Genomic DNA, 19,532 nt, shown 5'->3' with positions numbered 1-19,532 from the left:
CAACGATCTGCACAACCTGAACCACAGAATTCAGTAGGTACACGGCGTGGAGAAGTGAACATGGGGAGCGAGAGGCGCAGGAAGGGAGGTGCTTTTGCCAGCGGAGAGAGGACAGAGACTGGGGGGGGGGCGAGAATACGGGAAAAGCACCCCTCCCCAAAGCAGCTGGAGAGAAAGTAGAAAATTGGAAACAGCTGCAGGGACTAAACTAAAAAAAGGAGAAAGGAGAAGGTTTAAATTCCATTAAGACTGTAAACAAGGGGAGTGCAGAGTCTGCAACTCCGCAGCTCCATACGTGGCGGTGCTCTGGTGGGAAGGGAGAATCACCAGGAACAGAGTGGGACCCGGGAGGATCTCGGGCCACATGGGGAAAAACGGTTCACTGCTGGAAGGACATTTGGTAGAGACTGTTGAAGCCACCTGGTCCCAGCAGACCCCAGAGGGTGGCCACATTCTCTGGTGCTGGAACAACGTCATTAAGGGTGAATCCTGGTGCCAGATGTGTGTTGTGATCTTCCATAATCCCTGAAAAGCTGCTGCTACACCATCTCATGAACATTTTCGGGGGCAGGCTGGCACCTGGCTACAGTCTCGGGGCACTGGCAGCAGCAGGGTCCAGCAAGCGTTCCAGGGTGCAGTCGACACTCAGCCATTGTTCATTCGGCCATTGCTCGGTAAGACCCTCCACAGAGGGGCAGAACGGGTCAAAGCTGCAGTCCTTCAGAAGTAAGGGGCTTGGGAAAGCAGCCACATATGAGACAAAACTCAGGAGAGAGGTACTGCCCGGGGCCTGGTCACAGAGAGTGAAAAAGCAGGGAGTGGACGAAAGCTGGAGACAGATGACAGGTGTGTGATTGCTGATCTGGGAGAACAGACTGGGTAGCTGGGTGGCACCATTTTCACCCCTCCGGCACATGCGCATACGCACCTACAGGGACTTCAATAATCCACCTCAGTAGGCTAGCAGCGCCATCTAGTGGAAAGCAGAGCCGTTACACTGAGCCCCGCCCAACTGGGCCAACCTTGTTCTTCAAGAACACAAGTCTCACCATCTACTTAGTATATGGACTATAAAGCGATACCTAGACTGACTTTTAGGGGAAAAAGAAGTAATTTCAGTCCTACTTCAATCTGTTAGCAGATTGAATTCAATTTTCTTTCTTTTTTTTTTCTCTTTTACACTTCTTTTTCTTGAAAACAGAAAGAGAAAAAATTCATTTTTATTTTCAATTTTTATTAAAGATATTTTTCTTTAATTTTCATTACTATATTTTTTACTTTTGTATAAATTTTTTTAATTCTATTTTAAATCCATCATTTTATTTTAGTCTACTTCACTTATTCACCTTTTCAAATTTTCAAACAATCGCCTTTTTTTTCTCTTTTTCTTTTCTTTTCTTTTCTTTTTCTTGAATGCAGAAAGAGAAAAACTTCATTTTTACCTTCAATTTCTATTAAAAATATTTTTTAATTTTTTACTATATTTTTTGCTTTTATGTAAATTTTTTTAAAATTCTATTTTACTTCCATCATTTTATTTTGGTCTACTACAGTGTATTCACTTTTTCAAATTTTCAAAACATTTCTTTTTTCCTTTTTATTCTTTTTTCTTTTTTCTCTCATTTCTTTCCTTTTTCTTGAATATAGAAAAAGAAAAATTTATTTTTATGTTTAATTTTTAATAAAAATATTTTTCTTTAATTTTTTTCTATGTATTCTCTACTTCTGTGTATATTTTTTCAAATGCTATTTTACTTCCATTCTCTCATTTTATTCTACTTCAGTGTATTCATTTTTCAAATTCTCAAATGGTTTCCTTTTTTTTTTCTTTCTTCCCCCCCGCCCCACTTTTTTTCTCTAATCTGTCAAACCACTTTCAACACCCAGACAAAAAAACACCTAAGATCTAGCATCATTTATTCGATTTGTGTGTGTGTGTGTGTTTAATTACTTAATTTTAATATTTTTTAATTTTAATTTTTTAATTTTAATTTTTCTACCTCATTAATTCCTTTTCTCCCTTCAAAATGACAAAATGAAGGAATCCACCCCAAAAGAAAGAGCACAAAGAAATGACAGCCAGGGATTTAACCAACACAGATACAAGCAAGATGTCTGAACCAGAATTTAGAATCACGATAATAAGAATACTAGCTGGAGTTGAAAATAGATAAGAAACCATTTCTGCAGAGACAAAAGAAGTAAAAAATAGTAAGAATGAAATTAAAAATGCTATAACTAAGCTGCAATTACGGATGGATGCAGCGGCAGCAAGGATGGATGAGCAGAACAGAGAATCAGCGATATAGAGGACAAACTTATAGAGAATAATGAAGCAGAAAAAAAGAGGGACATTAAGGCAAAAGAGCACGATTTAAGAATTAGAGAAATCAGTGACTCACTAAAAGGGAACAACATCAGAATCATAGGGGTCCCAGAAGAGGAAGAGACAGAAATAGGGGTAGAAGGGTTATGTGAGCAAATCATAGTGGGAAAAGTTTCCTAACCTGGGGAAAGACACAGATATCAAAATCTAGGAAGCACAGAGGACCCCCATTAGATTAAAAAAACAGACCATCAACAAGGCATATCATAGTCAAATTCACAAAATACTAAGGCAAGGAGAGAATCATGAAAGCAGCAAGGGAAAAAAAGTCCCTAACCTACAAGGGAAGACAGATCAGGTTTGCAGCAGACCTCTGCACAGAAAATTGGCAGGCCAGAAAGGAGTGACAGGATATATTCAATGTGCTGAATCAGAAAAATATGCAGCCAAGAATTCTTTATCCAGCAAGGCTGTCATTCAAAATATGAATGAGAGATAAAAGTTTCCCAGACAAACAAAAATTAAAGGAGTTTGTGACCACTAAACCAGCCCTGCAAGAAATTTTAAGGGGGACTCAATGAAGGGAGAAAAGATGAAAAAAAATTTATATATATATTTATATTTATATATATATATATATATATATATATATATATATATATATATATCTCAAAAGCAACAAAGATCAGAAAGGACCAGAGAACACCATCAGAAACTCCAACTCTAAAAGTATCATAATGGCAATAAATTCATATCTTTCAGTATTCACTCTAAATGTCAACAGACTCAATGCTCCAATCAAAACACATAGGGTAATAGAATGGATAAGAAAACAAGATCCATCTATATGCTGTTTACAAGAGACCCACATTAGACCTAAAGACACCTACAGATTGAAAATAAGGGGATGGAGAACCATCTATCATGCTAATGGCCAGAAAAGAAAGCTGGAGTAGCCATACTTATATCAGACAATCTAGACTTTAAAATGAAAACCATATTAAGAGATGCAGAAGGGCATTATATCATAATCAAGGAGTCTATCCACCAAGAAGACCTAACAATTGCAAACATTTATGTGCCAAATGTGAAAGCACCTAAATATATAAATCAATTAATCACAAACATAAAGAAACTCATTGATAGTAATACCATAATAGTAGGAGACTTCAACACCACACTCACAGCAATGGACAGATCATAATCAAAAAATCAACAAGCAAACAATGGCTTTGAATGACACACTGGACCAGATGGACTTAACAGATATATTCAGAACATTTCATCCTAAAGCAGCAGAATATACATTCTTCTCCAGTGCACATGGAACATTCTCCAGAATAGACCATATACTGGGACACAAATGAGCCCTAAGTAAGTACAAAAAGATCGAGATCATACCGTGCATATTTTCAGATCACAATGCTATGAAACTCGAAATCAACCACAAGAAAAAATTTAGAAAGGTAACAAATACTTGCAGACTGAAGAACATCCTACTAAAGAATGAATGGACTAAACAAGCAGTTAAAGAGGAAGTTAAAAAGTATATGGAAGCCAATGAAAATGATAACACCACAACCCAAAACCTCTGGGACGCAGCAAAGGCAGTCATAAAAGGAAAGTATATAGCAATCCAGGCCTTCCTAAAGAAGGAAGAAAGATCTCAGATACACAACCTAACCTTATGCCTTAAGGAGCTGACGTAAAAAGAACAGCAAATTAAACCCCAAACCAGCAGAAGACAGGAAATAATAAAGATTAGAGCAGAAATTAATGCTATCAAAACCAAAAAAAAAAACAAAAACAGTAGAACAGATCAATGAAACCGGAAGTTTGTTCTTTGAAAGAATTAACAAAATTGATAAAGCACTAGACAGTATGACCAAAAAGAAAAAGGAAAGGACCCAAATAAATAAATTCAAGAATGAAAGAGGAGAGATCACAAACAACACAGCAGAAATAAAAACAATAACAACAGAATATTATGAGCAATTATATACCAATGAAATGGGCAATCTGGAAGAAATGGACAAGTTCCTAGAGACATATACACTACAAACACTGAAACAGGAAGAAATAGAAAATTTGAACAGACCTGTAACCAGTAAGGAAATCGAATTAGTAATTAAAAATCTGCCAAAAAACAAGAGTCCAGGGCCAGATGACTTTCCAGGGGAATTCTACCAAACATTTAAGGAAGAGTTAACACTTACTCTCTTGAAGCTACTCCAAAAAATAGAAACGGAAGGAAAACTTCCAAACTCTTTCTATGAAGCCAGCATTACCTTGATTCCAAAACCAGACAGAGACCCCACTAAAAAGGAAAACTATAGACCAATTTCTCTGATGAACATGGATGCAAAAATCCTTAACAAGATATTAGCCAACCGGCTCCAACAATAAATGTATTGTTGGAGAAAGAAAATTATTCACCACGATCAAGTGGGATTTATACCTGGGATGCAGGGCTGGTTCAATATCCACAAAACAATTAACGTGATTAATCACATCAATAAAAGAAAGGACAGGAACCATATGATCCTCTCAATAGATGCAGAGAAAACATTTGACAAAATACCGCATCCTTTCTTGAAAAAACCCTCAAGAAGTAGGGATAGAAGGAGCATACCTCAAGATCATAAAAGCCATATATGAATGACTCAACGCTAATATCATCCTCAATGGGAAAAAACTGAGACCTTTCCCCCTATGGACAGGAACAAGACAGGGATGTCCACTCTCATCACTGTTATTCAACATACTATTGGAAGTCTTAGCCTCTGCAATCAGACAACACAAAGAAATAAAAGGCATCCAAATCGGCCAGGAGGAGGTCAAGCTTTCACTCTTCACAGATGACATGATAGTTTATATGGAAAACCCAAAAGATTCCACCAAAAAACTGCTAGAATTGATTCATGAATTCAGCAAAGTTGTAGGATATAAAATCAACACACAGAAATCCGTTGCATTCCTATACACCAACAATGAAGCGACAGAAAGAGAAATCAAGCAATTGATCCCATTTACAGTTGCACAAAAAAACATAAAATACCTAGGAATAAATCGAACCAAAGAGGTGAAAAATCTATATACTGAAAACTATAGAAAGCTTATGAAAGAAATTGAAGAAGACACACACACACAAAAATGAAAAAAGATTCCATGCTCCTGGTTAGGAAGAACAAATATTATTAAAATGTCGATATTTACCCAAAGCAATCTACATATTCAATGTAATCCCTATCAAACTAACACCAGCATTCTTCACAGGGCTAGAACAAATAATCCTAAAATCTGTATGAAACCAGAAAAGACCCCAAATAGCCAAAGCAATCTTGAAAAAGAAAACCAAAGCAGGAGGCATCACAATCCCAGACTTCAAGCTATACTACAAAGCTGTAATCATCAAGACAGTATGGTACTGCCACAAAAACAGACACTCAGATTAATGGAACAGAATAGAGAACACACAAATGGACCCACAAACATATGGCCAACTGATCTCTGACATAGCCATCAAAATCCTCGAGGAGAAAGCAGGCAAAAACCTCTTTGATCATGGCCTCAGCAACTTCTTACTCAACATGTTTCCAGAGGCAAGGAAAACAAAAGCAAAAATGAACTACTGGGACCTCATCAAAATAAAAGCTTCTGCGCAGCAAAAGAAACAATCAGCAAAACTAAAAGGCAACCAAAGGAATGGGCAAATGATATTTTCCCATGACATATCAGATAAAGGGTTAGTATCCAAAATCTATCAAGAACTTCTCAAACTCAGAACCCAAAAAACAAATAATCCAGTGAAGAAATGGGTGAAAGACATGAATAGACACTTCTCCAAAGAAGACATCCAGATGGCCAACTGACACATGAAAAAATGCTCAACATCCCTCATCATCAGGGAAATACAGATCAAAACCACAATGAGATACCACCTTACACCCGTCAGAATGGCTAACATTAACAACTCAAGCAACAACAGATGTTGGCGAGGATGCGGAGAAAGAGCATCTCTTTTGCATTGTTGGTGGCAATGCAAGCTGGTGCAGCCACTCTGGAAAACAATATGGAGTTTCCTCAAAAAACTAAAAATAGAACTACCTTACGACCCAGCAATTGCACTACTAGGCATTTATCCACAGGATACAGGTGTGCTGTTTCAAAGGGACACATGCACCCCCATGTATATAGCAGCACTATCAACAATAGTCAAAGTATGGGAAGAGCCCAAATGTCCATCGATGGATGAATGGACAAAGAAGATGTGGTATATATATACAATGGAGTGTTACTCGGCAATCAAAAAGAATGAAGTCTTGCCATTAGCAACTACGTTGATGGATCTGGAGGGTTTTTTGCTAAGTGAAATTAGTCAGTCAAAGAAAGACAAAAATCATATGACTTCACTCATACGAGGACTTTAAGAGACAAAACAGATGAACATAAGGGAAGGGAAATAAAAATAATATAAAAACAGGGAGGGGGACAAAACAGAAGAGACTCATAAATATGGAGAACAAATTGAGGGTTACGGAAGGGGTTGTGGGAGGGTGGATGGGCTAAATGGGTAAGGGGCACTAAGGAATCTACTCCTGAAATCATTGTTACACTGTATGCTAGCTAATTTGGAAGTAAATTTTAAAAAAATAAAAAATTAAATTAAAAAGAAATGTATATAAAAGCATTAAAATTTGTGATTGTTGTCTGAGGTAACTGAATGGTATTTTCAATTCCATCTGTGCACCCCAGGTTTTGTTGGATCATGAACCTGAAAGCAACCATTGTCTTTCTGGGAATATCTTACATTCAGCACTCAGGGGCCTGGGCCCTGGTTTTACTCATTCCTTCTATGTCTACACTTATGGCCATGATAACTCTTCATATGATGCACTGTAACCTGATTCATCAGCCAGAAAAATGTAAGTAAACCACATTCTACATTAATTTTTTGGTTTTCATGGTTTTCTCGACACATTTCTTCCTCTTTGATCCCCGGTAACTTCTCTTTCAACTCACAGAATTTGTAGATTCTACCAATTACTACACTTGAGAGCAACAAAGTCTCCAAGAATATCAACAATCTCTAATTTCTTTTACTTTTCCCTTGTTAAAAAAGGTTTACTAGTGGGTTATTTTTAAACATAAACAAAAGTAGAAAAAAATCATGTAACCACTCTATCGAGCTCTCAGCTTCAATTAGTATCAACTCCACTCACTCTTTTCCCCATCCCTCTTGGTAATTTTGAAGCAATAATGAAACATTATAGCATTTCATTTGTGCATATGTGTGTAAATTACATACTTTAAAAAATATTCACGATGTCATTATTACATACACACACACAATGAAAGACACACAGTGAGAATTTAACACCATTGAATATCTGGTCACTGTTAAAAATCTCTGTCGTCATTTTTTAATTTGTATTTACCTTTCATTTTTTAAAATGTTTTTATTTTTGATAGAGAATCAGAACACAGCAGGGGAAGAGCAGGGAGAGAGAGAGAGAGAGAGAGACAGAGACAGAGACAGAGACAGAGACAGAATCAGACTCCAGGCTCTGAGCTGTCAGCACAGAGCCTATGCGGGACTTGAACTTGATAACTTTGAGATCATGAGCTGAGCCGAAGTTGGACGATTAACCAACTGAGCCCCCAGGAACCCCTCTGCTTCCATTTTAAAAATTTGTTTATTTTTTGCTTTGTTCAAATCAAATCCAAATAAGGTGTGTACATTCCAAATGGCAAATACGTTCCTTAAATCTACTATATTCCCCTTTCATTTGTCTCTTCCTCTTTCATTTCTGTCTCTTTTCAATTTATTAAAGAAATCTAAACATTCCATGGAGCATTTCTCATATTCTCGATTTCTCTCATTACATCCACATGTGTCAGACATTTCTCCTTCTTATGTCCTGTAAATTCTCTGAAAGACCTAGATGCTTGATCGCATTAAGATTTGGGAGTGGGGGCAAAATTCTTTCATAGATGGTGTTATATACTTTGGCCAAGAGGCGTGATGTCTGATTATCTCTGCTTTTGCAGTAACAGTCCCCACTGAAAATTTCTGCTCAAGTCCATACTCCACTGTAGGTTGCAAGGTGGTGATATTCTGTTTCCTCCTTTATTAGCTGAAATAATTCTATAAAGAGAAATGTCTCCTCATTAACTAATTATACATAAGTACAGTTTATATAAGAAAAAGAAAGCAAATGTTCAATTTTTTCCTCTATTTTTAGACTTTCAAATTAATGAGTTGAGCTTCAATATCTTCCATAGGTGATCTGTTGTTTTTATTTTTAAGTTTATTTATTTATTCTGAGAGAGAGACAGAGAGAGACAGAGAGAGACAGAGAGAGAGAGAGGGAGAGAGAGAGAGAGAAGGGGAAGGACAGAGAGAGGGAAAGGGAGAATCCAAAGCAGGCTCCAGGCTCCAAGCTGTCAGCACAGAGCCTGACACAGGGTTCAGACTGACAAATGGTGAGATCATGACCTGAGCTGAAGTCAGATGCTCAACCAACTGAGCCACCCAGATGCCCCCTTAGTAGTCTTAGACTGACACTACCACCACCAGTATGGTTGTTGAGAACAGTTTCAATACTCTTGCAGGTGTTTTTCTTTATGTTATAAACCCTAGGAATGTACACCAAAATTATTATTTTTAAAGTTACTTATTATAGTTTCTCTCCATCTGGTTATGTCACTAACTTTATACACAATTAACTGTATTTGTTCCATTTTTCTTCATACTTAGACATATTTTTAAAATTTAATTTTGTTTTAAGTCATGGAAATAGTTTCATGTATCTTAAATTCATGTACAAAACAAGGTCTATTTATATTCCTATATACCTTCCTATTCCCTTAGGTGTTTGTTTACATTAAAAATTTTTTTTAATGTTTTTGTATTTATTTTTGAGAGACAGAGACAGAGACAGAGACAGAGCAGGAGCAGGGGAGGGGCAGAGAGAGAGGAAGACACAGAATCCGAAGCAGGCTCCAGGCTCTGAGCTGTCAGCATGGAGCCCAACATGGGGCTCAAACCCATGAGCCATGAGATAATGACCTAAGCCAAAGTCTCACGCTTAACCAACCGAGCCACCCAGGTGCCCCTGTTTACACATTTGTAAAGAATTATCCTCCCATTTTTGCAATAAGGGAAAATATTAAAATTTTATATGTGTGTGTATGTCTCCATGTATGTATTTTCCCCTCTTTATATAAGCAGTAGTGTATTACTACTCACTTTTCTCACCTGATTTCTTAATTCTAGGGATCGTGTCATAATTGTATTTGAAAATATGCCCCGTTCCTTTTTATAGCTGCCTGGTACTCCATGGTGTAGTAAGCCATTGTTTATTTTACCAATCTCATGTTGACGGACATTGGGTTGCTTTTGGTTTCTTTTTTTTGCTTTTGCTGTTAAGTAGAATCTACTGAATAGCTTGATGCAACCCTCTCTTTGCATTTTTTCCCTAGCTTAACTTAAAAGTAGGACTGTTAAGCCAAAAAAGTAAATTTACATACAATTTTGCTATATTTTGGCAAATTCCCTTCCATAGTGGTTGTACCATATGGGTTTCCACCAAAATGCATGAGAATGCCCACTTCCCCACAGTCTCTACAACAGAGTAATGTCAAACTCTTGAATTTTTACCAATTTGAGTGTGGAAAATGGTATCTCACTAAAGTCTTAATTGACATTTCCTTTATTATGAGAAAAGTTGAACCAATGTCTTTTCAATGCTTAGAATAATTTGTATGTCTTTCAGTGAACTATCTATTCATACATCTAGTCCATTTTTTTCCCTATAGGATTGTGCACTTTTGATTTTTTAGAAGATTTTTCTATAGTGGAGATGTTAACTCTTTGTATATGATAAAAGTTATAAATATTATTCCCCATTTATCAAATATCTTTTAACTTCCATTCTTGTGTTATTTTCCATGCACAAGATTTTTAAGTCTGTTTTGTCTTTTCTTTGGGGGGAGTGGTTATGTTTATAATAAAATTTATCATTCTTCTCCCTAATTGCTTCTATATTTTGAATCATGTTGGAAAAGTTTTCCTCACTTTCAGATTATAAAGAAATGCTCTCATGTTTTATGTCAGTTTTCATATTCTTTTTTTTTACCTTTGTACCTCTGACCCATTTCGAAGTATATTAAAATAGGTTTTAAGAGTGAACTCAACTTTATCACTTTTCTTTGTAACTCTCAATTTATCCAGCCTCACTTATTTAAAAGTCTACATTTTCCCCACTAATGTGAGATGCCACCCTCATTGTATACAGTCACTTGCACTGCTGGAGTTTCTATTCTGTTCCTTTGGTCAGTCTGACAATTTATTTATCTATCTTGTCTGACTGTGGCCTTAATTTCTAACATTTTTTTTTTACTGTATAGTTGTCTATACAGCTGCTATCACTAAGAATGATGCAGTGAGTTGTATTTTTAAAAATTAAATACATTCACCAATGTTACTTCATCCTCCCCTCCCCCATACCTGTGACGTGGGCAGAGTGGGTACCATGTATCCTTTCATAGCTCAGACTCCATATGCTTTGCTCTGCAGTATATGAAGCAGCACCTCTTCGAATCTTTACCATTTTATCTACCATATTATTTTGTTTTTAAATTTTTTCTAATGTTTATTTATTTTTGACACCGAGAGAGAGACAGAGCATGAGTGGGCGGAGGGTCAAAGAGAGAGACACACACACAGAATCCGAAGCAGGCTCCAGGCTCTGAGCTGTCAACACAGAGCCCGATGTGGGGCTCAAACTCACAGACCGTGAGATCACGACCTGAGCCGAAGTTGGATAACGACTGAGCCACCCAGGCGCCCCTATCTACCATATTATTTTGAAACTATCTACTTATAATTATAATTGGGTATTCCCGTGTCTGATAAATGCTTGGAATATGGTAAATGTTCAGTGTCTGTTATCATTAAACTGAGTGCAGAAACTGAGGCATAATTAAATAAAAGACTTACCAAGGACCTCGTGGAAAATAGCTGAAGTGGAACCAGAACCCAAGCCTTATTTTTCTCAGACCGGAGCCCACTTTATTATACTACATATGGGAGCATGGAAAATATCATACACAGAAGCCCCTGCCCCTGTTTGTCAGAGTCCTATGGTCTGTGGATCACAGCTAAGCAGTGCACATCCTCCTGATGGTCTGTGGAATGGGTTCAATGTGCAAAAAAGGTGTCTGAGAGACAGTCTTTGTCAGCCCCAGATAGCAAAAAAGAGAAAAATGGAAAGTATAGAGTTTTATTGAAAGACAATGTTAGCCGTTTTTGGAGTGTGTAATTATCAAATACTTCTGGATTTTTGTGAATATATATCTTTACAATTTTTAAAATTTTATATATACATAACATTTTTAGATGCAAATTTTTCTAAATAACGATACACCATCCATCCATTTGCTTCCTGATTTCTTATTTGAGAATATACTTATTTGAATTAAGAAATGCAATTCTTCAAGTAAGAACAGATACATATAATCAACTGTTCACCGCCAATCTATTTGTAGTCCATATGTTACATATTTTAACATATGATAAAGTAACCCTTCTTTGGAAATTTACAAGGAAAAATTTTATTACCAGCAACCAAAAGTATAATAGAAAATGTTCGCGGGTAGTTTACTTTACACAATACTCTATAAAGTGAATACCTCGTTGTTTTTAGTTTTGTTTTGTTTTCTATTTTTGAGTTATAAGATCACCCAACTATGATGTGGTAAAACTCTGTCTTCCCTCTTAGAAAAGTATATAATCCTTATTTTGGCTTCTTCTTCTCTGATGACTAAATTGGAAATTCCTCAAAGCTGTAACTCAAAGCCATAGGTGACCTTAAAGAAATGATTTTTTATATGCTACCTTTTATTTTAAGGTAACTTTTCAAATGTGGACCATGCATTCCATTATGTTTAGCTGTCAAGCACGGCCTTCATTTGCATTTCTTCCCACTGCTATAATTTTGAGAACTGGCAGGTGACCAAAGAAGAAAAAATGTGCATCTACCATCAGAGTGCAATGTAGGCTTTTTTTATTATAATTAAGTAGCATAGATATTCATGATTAGATCAAGGTCAGAGGAGCAGAACATCAGAGCCAAGGACTTAAAGGTACAAAGAATAGAAAAATTGCTTTCTAAAGTTTTTTTAAAATAGTAATAGCTACAATATTTAAGTTTTGCAATAAAACATTTAAAATAGCTCATCTGTTTTATTTTAAAATGTGCACGCCTGGTGTGTTTGCCATGCACATTTGAACCAGAGCTTGAAGTCTCCATTGTATTTTCATTCCAGTTTTTTTTTTTTCAACTTCCCATTTCTGCTCCTGGTGCAGAAAAGCAATTTGAAAATTATAATGACAATGGATTTTTTAAAAAAGCTGAGTCTACACGACACCCAAAATTATTTGTACAGAAGGCTTGAATTTTCTATTAAGTCTAATGGATGAATCCAAGAAGATGGTGCGATATCTAGACGTAGATGTTTTCAACAGGATATCCCTAACATTCGGGGATAACTCCACGGTTTGATGGGACAACCGCTGCTCTCCTTGGGCAGACAGATTACTGTACAGTTCCTTCCCTTGCCTTCTCTAGCTACCTTGTGACTCCCTCCCAGTCCAGCTGATCAATTTAGGCTTGCTACATCCCTGCCTTCTTTCCCTCTGACTTAAAACCTGTATAGTACTTTATCTACTCCTTCTCAATTGCCTTGGCTAACTTTTCTCCCATGATAGTCTTCTAACTGATGTGGAGCCCTAGGATGCATTCCAGGGACCCCATGTCTTCCCACACTCTTTTCTTAAGTGATCGCTAATCCCACAGTTTGTAATGGCAACTATACCCCAAAACACTCAAGTTCATATTGACCTCACCTTGAAACTCACATATCCAACTTCTATTGGACCTTTCTTTATGGTGGAAAACTTTTACTTTTCAATTTAATACACTCTTACACAGTTTCTCTCCCTTTTCCATTCATATATATGTATTGTGAAATTCAGAAATAAAACTTCTAATCAAATTGTAGATTGACCATGCATTCATTGCTCTCTCTCAAAACCTCATCAAAATAAAAATACAAAGGGGGCTCCTGGGTGGCTCAGTCAGTTAAGCATCCGACTGTTGATCTCAGCTCAGGTTTTGATCTCAGGGTTGTGAGTTCAAGCCCTGTGTTGGGCTCCACTCTGGGCATGAAGCTGACTTAAAAAAAATAAAAATAGATAATAATAAAATCAAATACAGAAACAAAAAGATATGAGCTCTCAAAAATGAATAGAAAATAAGTCATTAGAAGATAAGAGATTTTCGTACATTTCTTGAAGACAAGGCTCAACATTTTAACTTGGTTTTTTAATGGTCCTCTCAAACTTAACCTGACCAAAATTCAACTCCTGATTCATTCAACTGCAACCGAGCCCCTTTCTTGTGTTCCCTGTCTCAGTGTAAGTCACCCACACCCAGTTTTTTAGGAGAAAAATAAGTAGTCATCCTCAAATTTTCTCTTTTGCTCAAACTCCCCCCACATCAGAAAATACTGCCAGTTGTTCAAACATACATCCTATTCTGTCTGCTTCTCTTCTTTGCTACCACTACATCCAAGTCACCACTACCTCTCGCCCTCTCTCAGCTTCCCTTCTTGTTTTCCAAAATGTATTATCCAAGTACACATCCTATAATATCTCTCCTCTGCATAAAATTTTTTAATGGTTTCCCATAACACTGAGGCGGGGAAACTCCAAGCTCCATACTTTAGCCTGTAAAGTCTGATCTCTGACCAACTCTTGGGCCTCACTTCCTTCCAATCTTCTTACTAACTGAGCTATTGCCTCATCGACCTGTACCATTCCTGAATCTCTCTCAGCTCATTTCTACCCTATGACATGCCTGGCATATGCTTCCTCCATGTCTTTTCCCTACTTCCAGTCATTCAATCCTCAGTTCAAATTTCCACTCTTTTGGTTGTGTCTGTATCTCATAATGAGTGTCTGTCTTATCAGTCCATTTTGGTTTCATCATTGAACTCACCTGATATTTTTCTGCTTGGTTAGTGTCTCCCCCACCAGAAAGATAACTGAGGGATTTGTGAGTCTTGTTCACCACTGTATTCTCAAGAATGAAAGTCCTGGGCACATAGTAGGTACTTAATATGTTGAATGAATGAATTATTGCATTCACATTTGTTTGGAATCAATTATGTGCCCTTGCTGGCCTAGCTAAAATTCTAGACCTCATTCATTATCGATCATTTCTTGTTCTTTTTTTTTTTTTTAATTTTTTAATGTTTTATTTATTTTTGAGACAGAGACAGAGCATGAGCAGGGGAGAGGCAGAGACAGAGGGAGACACAGAATCCGAAGGGGGCTCCAGGCTCTGAGCTGTCAGCACAGAGACCGACGCGGGGCTCGAACCCACAAACTGTGAGATCATGACCGGAGCCAAAGTTGGATGCTTAACCAACTGAGCCACCCGGGCGCCCCAGTCATTTCTTGTTCTTAACCATTTTGTTTTTGTTGTTTCATATCACCCTATCAGATATAATTTTACTTGTTTAAATAAATTCATTTTTCAAAGTGTGTATTCAGTTGAAGCCAGTGCTACTCAAAGCCTTGCCCGCGGAGAAGTGCTGATCAATGAACTGTTTGTTACTGGAGTGCAACAAAATAAATATAGACACTGAGAGAAAACATGTAGGAATATTTACAGAAAGTTAGATTTTATGTCTGTTGAATGTAATAATAAAAATATCAGGATTTATATTTTATATGTCTTTGTTTTATTCTTTAGGTATTCCATTTTATTATATTTTAAAAATGTATTGACCATAATAGTTGAGACTTTTTTTAAAAACCTTTTTTAACACAACTAGTTTAAGAAGCAATAATCTAAACTACTTCTCCTTAGAAATAATATGAGGGGTACCTGGGTGGCTCAATCGGTTGACCATTCGACTTCAGCTCAGGTCATGATCTTGTAGTTCATGAGTTCAAGCCCCACATCGGGAGGGCTGCTGTCAGCACAGACAGGGCTGCTCTCTTTCTGCCTCTCCCTCACTTGCACTCTCTAACTCTTAAAAATGAAAAAAAAATAGAAATGATAAAGATATTTAACTGTTTAATAATACTGCAGGTATCAACTTACCATGCATTAAGAGCAGATGCAAGCTTATTTTGCAACAAATAGTGACTTACTTAAACAAAAAAGGAATAATGAGTTCAAAACGTATTTAATGTAATTTCCTGAATTTAAAAAATAGAAAATTAGGGAGAATATTTTTGGAAATACTCTTTCTTCTTGTGAATAGTTATCATTTCATCATAAAGCCTATTTGAAAGCATAGAACATGTTGGATTAATGCCAGTAATAACCCTACTATCTGCACAGCACTCTTTTGTAAAAGGTGAGCAGAGAACAGGTTGATGAGCAACAGAGGCGAGATCACAAGGGAATGTCAGGGAGTTAAGCCTCCTCACCCAGAACTGTTCAAATTCAGTCTCCAGGCTGTTCATCAAGACATTCTCAGCTCTCGTCTTACTAAAATCTTAACTCAACTAATTGAAATAGCTAGGAAAGTCTCATAATAGAGCAGTTCTTCCTGCAATAATAAAAAGATGTCCCTGTTCTTTCCTAAGAGACACAACCACTCACAGGTGCTTCTGTTCCCTTGGCCCTCTCAGTCCCTGGGCTTTCATCTGTGTCTGGCAATAGTGACTACAGATATGAGCTCATAGGAGATGCAATTATTCCGACATACTTCCACTTGACCTCAACACACTTCACAGAGGCCACCAAAGAGCCACTGCTGTAATCATTCTTGGTCACTACCAATTTGGGCTGGATTTGATTCAGTGACTTAGAGGTTAAAGGTTCCATATTCAATTACCAGGCCCCCAGCTTCCTCAATTAATCAAAGCCTGACATAATAGGTCTATTACAACTCTTAAAAGAGATCAAATCAATATAATCACTCTATAACCATAAAAAGAAATATTAATAAATATTCTTTATTTAAATATAAAAACCAATACTCTGTGGCATTTAAATGAATTTGGTTAGAATGTATTTCATCTAGCATTTTATTGTGGGAAACTTGAACATAAACAAAATGACAATCAAACTATACTCTGCGTTTTTATAGCGGCCTTCTTGGGAGAAACTCAAACATTTTTACATTTATTATATCATTTATCCCTCAACCATGGTTTGGTGTCTATGTAATTTGTGGAAGGGTTTATTTGGTCAAGGGAGTACTATGAAAAATTGTAACAATTATGATGGCGCACTGAATTGCTAACTAAACAGAGGGGAGGGGGAGTAGTCTCTTAGCTGTTTTGTATCAGGAAGTCCTAATGGAGTCAAAGAAAAGGTGGAATCTGAAAGATCATAAAAAAAAAAAAAAGCAACAATGAGGTTGCAAATCACGAGCAGTAAGTGACTGCTAACATCTGAAGCAATAAAATGCTTCTGATGCCAAAGTGACAGCCATATAAACCCAGAGGAAACTACTGGAAAAGTCAAAAGCCAGCTAATCCAATCTGAACTTTTAGTGACACTATCAACATGTATAAAGTCATTTGAAGGGTTCAAAGTTTAACCTTACATCTGAAATTCAAGGATAAAGTCAAAGCAGAGAATACATTTTGCTTCATTTCCATGTCAAAATAAGAAACCACCCTCTACCTGACAAGTGAGGATTATTTATATAAGAGTTTATATTAAAAAAAATAGTAATAGTTCTTTGTGTTAAGGCTGTAAAAGAAAGTTCTGGTTGTCTTGTTCATTAATGAGTTAGACTTCTAAGAGATTGTGGAATTTCTTACTTTGGTGTTTTATTTTGTCACCTTTCTTCCCTTTTTAGTATGTTCCCATTGATCTTACTTTTTTCATTTTTTACATCAGCTGTCAAGCACCACCTTGGGCTGGTCACCAGGATGCCAGAACCCTTGTCAGAAGCTTGTTCCTTTGAATTCAGCCCCTTGAGTGCTAAAACCTTCTCGCTCACTTTACTGCCCTTCATCCTTGCAATTGTCATCTTTCTGATTGACATCTTGGAAAATTGAAGAACAATTCCTTTACTAATACATAACATTTCAAATTCATTGCAGGCTACTCCCTCCTGACAACCTTTGGGGTGTTTGTTAATGCACTGAAAACATGCTGTCTGCAATATTGCCGTCTTGCCAGAGATGTGACCAGCTGGTTAGACCACGCCAAGAAAAAAAATGGTGGTTGCTACAGTGAGCTTCACGTGGAAGATACAAAATTTTTCTTCACCTGTCTCCCTCTCCTCATTTTTCAGCTCCTTTACAGAATATGCATCATGCAGGTAAGGAGGGGTAATTAATATTACCCCCAAAACAATGAAATGATTGCATGTGAACCTTACCAGTAACTATTTTCATCCCAACAAGCTCTTCTCATATACTTTGTCAGGCAGTTATCCCATAAATGCTTCTCATCATTACAGGCTCTAATTTGAAGAGACAAGTGGGGTCAGGCAGAGGTATACCTGAGAACCTAGTATGTAAAACGAGAAATGTCTTCCAGAAATTGTGGACGATATTTCGGAGTGCATGGTCACAAGGCATAAGAGCAATGCATGAAAAAATGAAATCTATGGGCAATTCCCCCACCTTTTTTTAACCAAAGGTTTTGCCTTCCTCCTTCATTAAACCTTTAAAAGCCAGTACTCACATGTAGCTAACTTGACTGATTGAAGTACCACCTCCACTGTACTCTTAAGTATATGTGCTAATGAACAAGTGATTCTTTCCCCACCCACCCTTAGTTCCTTGGTGATTCAGTCCCTATGCGGTGGAGAAATGAAAGGGAAAAACAGCAAGGCCAAAGCAACTTTTATAAATATATGTGATAAAAAATAATTCCAATGTGATAATGGTCAAAGACTAACTTTCTTAGGAAGAAATATAAATGATTATAAAGTCTTTGAAGAAATTCAGGACTATATTTGCTGTCAGCCCACAACTTGAAATTTAAATGGCTAATGATCTGAGTTATATTCACAAATCCTAGAGCAATAGAGCTGAAAAGAAACTTAGAGACTAATTTACTCAACTACTTCGTTTGTTGAAGAAGAAACCGACGCTCAGTAAAATTAAGCGATTTTTGGAAGGGATGGCTAAGTCACACAATTATGAAAGGAAAAACAAATCTACCTGCTGGCTCGTAGTATAATGCTTGCTCTAATAGACTAGGGGTCAGCAAATTACTGCCTGCAGGCCAAATCCAGCCCACCGCTTTTTTTTTTTTGCAAGATAAAATTTTTTTATATGCAAGATAAAATGGATTTTATATTTTCATATGCTTGAAAAAAAATCAAAATAAAAAACTATTTTATGGCTCATGAAAATTCTATCAAATTCAAGATTCAGGGTCAATACATAAAGTTTTATTTGAACACAGCCATTCTATGTCTCCTTATGTATGAAGCAGCAGGGTCCAGTGGTTGCAATAGAATCAGTATGTGGAAATTTTTTCTGTGTGGCCCTTTGCAAAAAGTTTCCCAAGAACCCTTGCTGTAAACAATACATGAAAGCTAAGTTGATTTAGTAGATTCAGCCTCCCTCCTGACTCCACAGTAGGAACTAGCACAAAAAGACAAAAATATTACCAGTATAAATGATCATTAATATCATATACATCTTAAAATGATAAAATTAATAATAAGTACAAAATTACTAAGTGGTCCATAGCTAGCCTCAAACCTTCTATGCAATCAGCACAAATTTATCTTCATAACGCAGTGACACTTGATTTTTTTTATTAAATTCAAGCCTTTTTTGCAAACTGACATAATTTTTTAATCTGACATAAATTACCATATATTTCAATAAACCAACTTTTAACTATCTCACTAAATCTAGAGGCCCAGTTATTGATCACTTATATGTGTCACAGCTCCTAAAAGATGACATCATAGTATCTCATTTAATTCCCACAGCAAGTTTACGATGGCTGATATTATGATGTTAAATCTGAGGCTCAGAGACATTAAGTAACTTGCACCTTGCTTACAGTCACCCTACTAAAAATGGCATTTCAACTCAGGGCTGGGATCAACAACCACGCTTTTCTGTTCCCCACAATGCCTCCCTTGCAGCCGGGTTAAAAACCCCTGACACAGACGTACGGGTGCCAAAATCATACAC

At 36.8% G+C, this 19,532-nt stretch overlaps 1 protein-coding gene across 1 annotated transcript in view; it reads left to right on the top strand.

Annotated features, from left to right (window-relative positions):
- The window catches only part of SLC15A5 (solute carrier family 15 member 5), an 84,576-nt gene that overhangs the window by 12,956 nt on the left and 52,088 nt on the right, over nucleotides 1-19,532 (top strand). The window contains exons 3-4 of the mRNA XM_007082746.2: nucleotides 7,082-7,251; nucleotides 17,469-17,689. Of these exons, the coding sequence (XP_007082808.2) occupies nucleotides 7,082-7,251; nucleotides 17,469-17,689 (391 nt within the window). The remainder of the gene's footprint in view (nucleotides 1-7,081; nucleotides 7,252-17,468; nucleotides 17,690-19,532) is intronic.

Source organism: Panthera tigris, chromosome B4, assembly GCF_018350195.1.
Source record: "Panthera tigris isolate Pti1 chromosome B4, P.tigris_Pti1_mat1.1, whole genome shotgun sequence".
NCBI lineage: Eukaryota > Metazoa > Chordata > Mammalia > Carnivora > Felidae > Panthera > Panthera tigris.
This window is presented reverse-complemented; position numbering and strand designations above follow the sequence as displayed.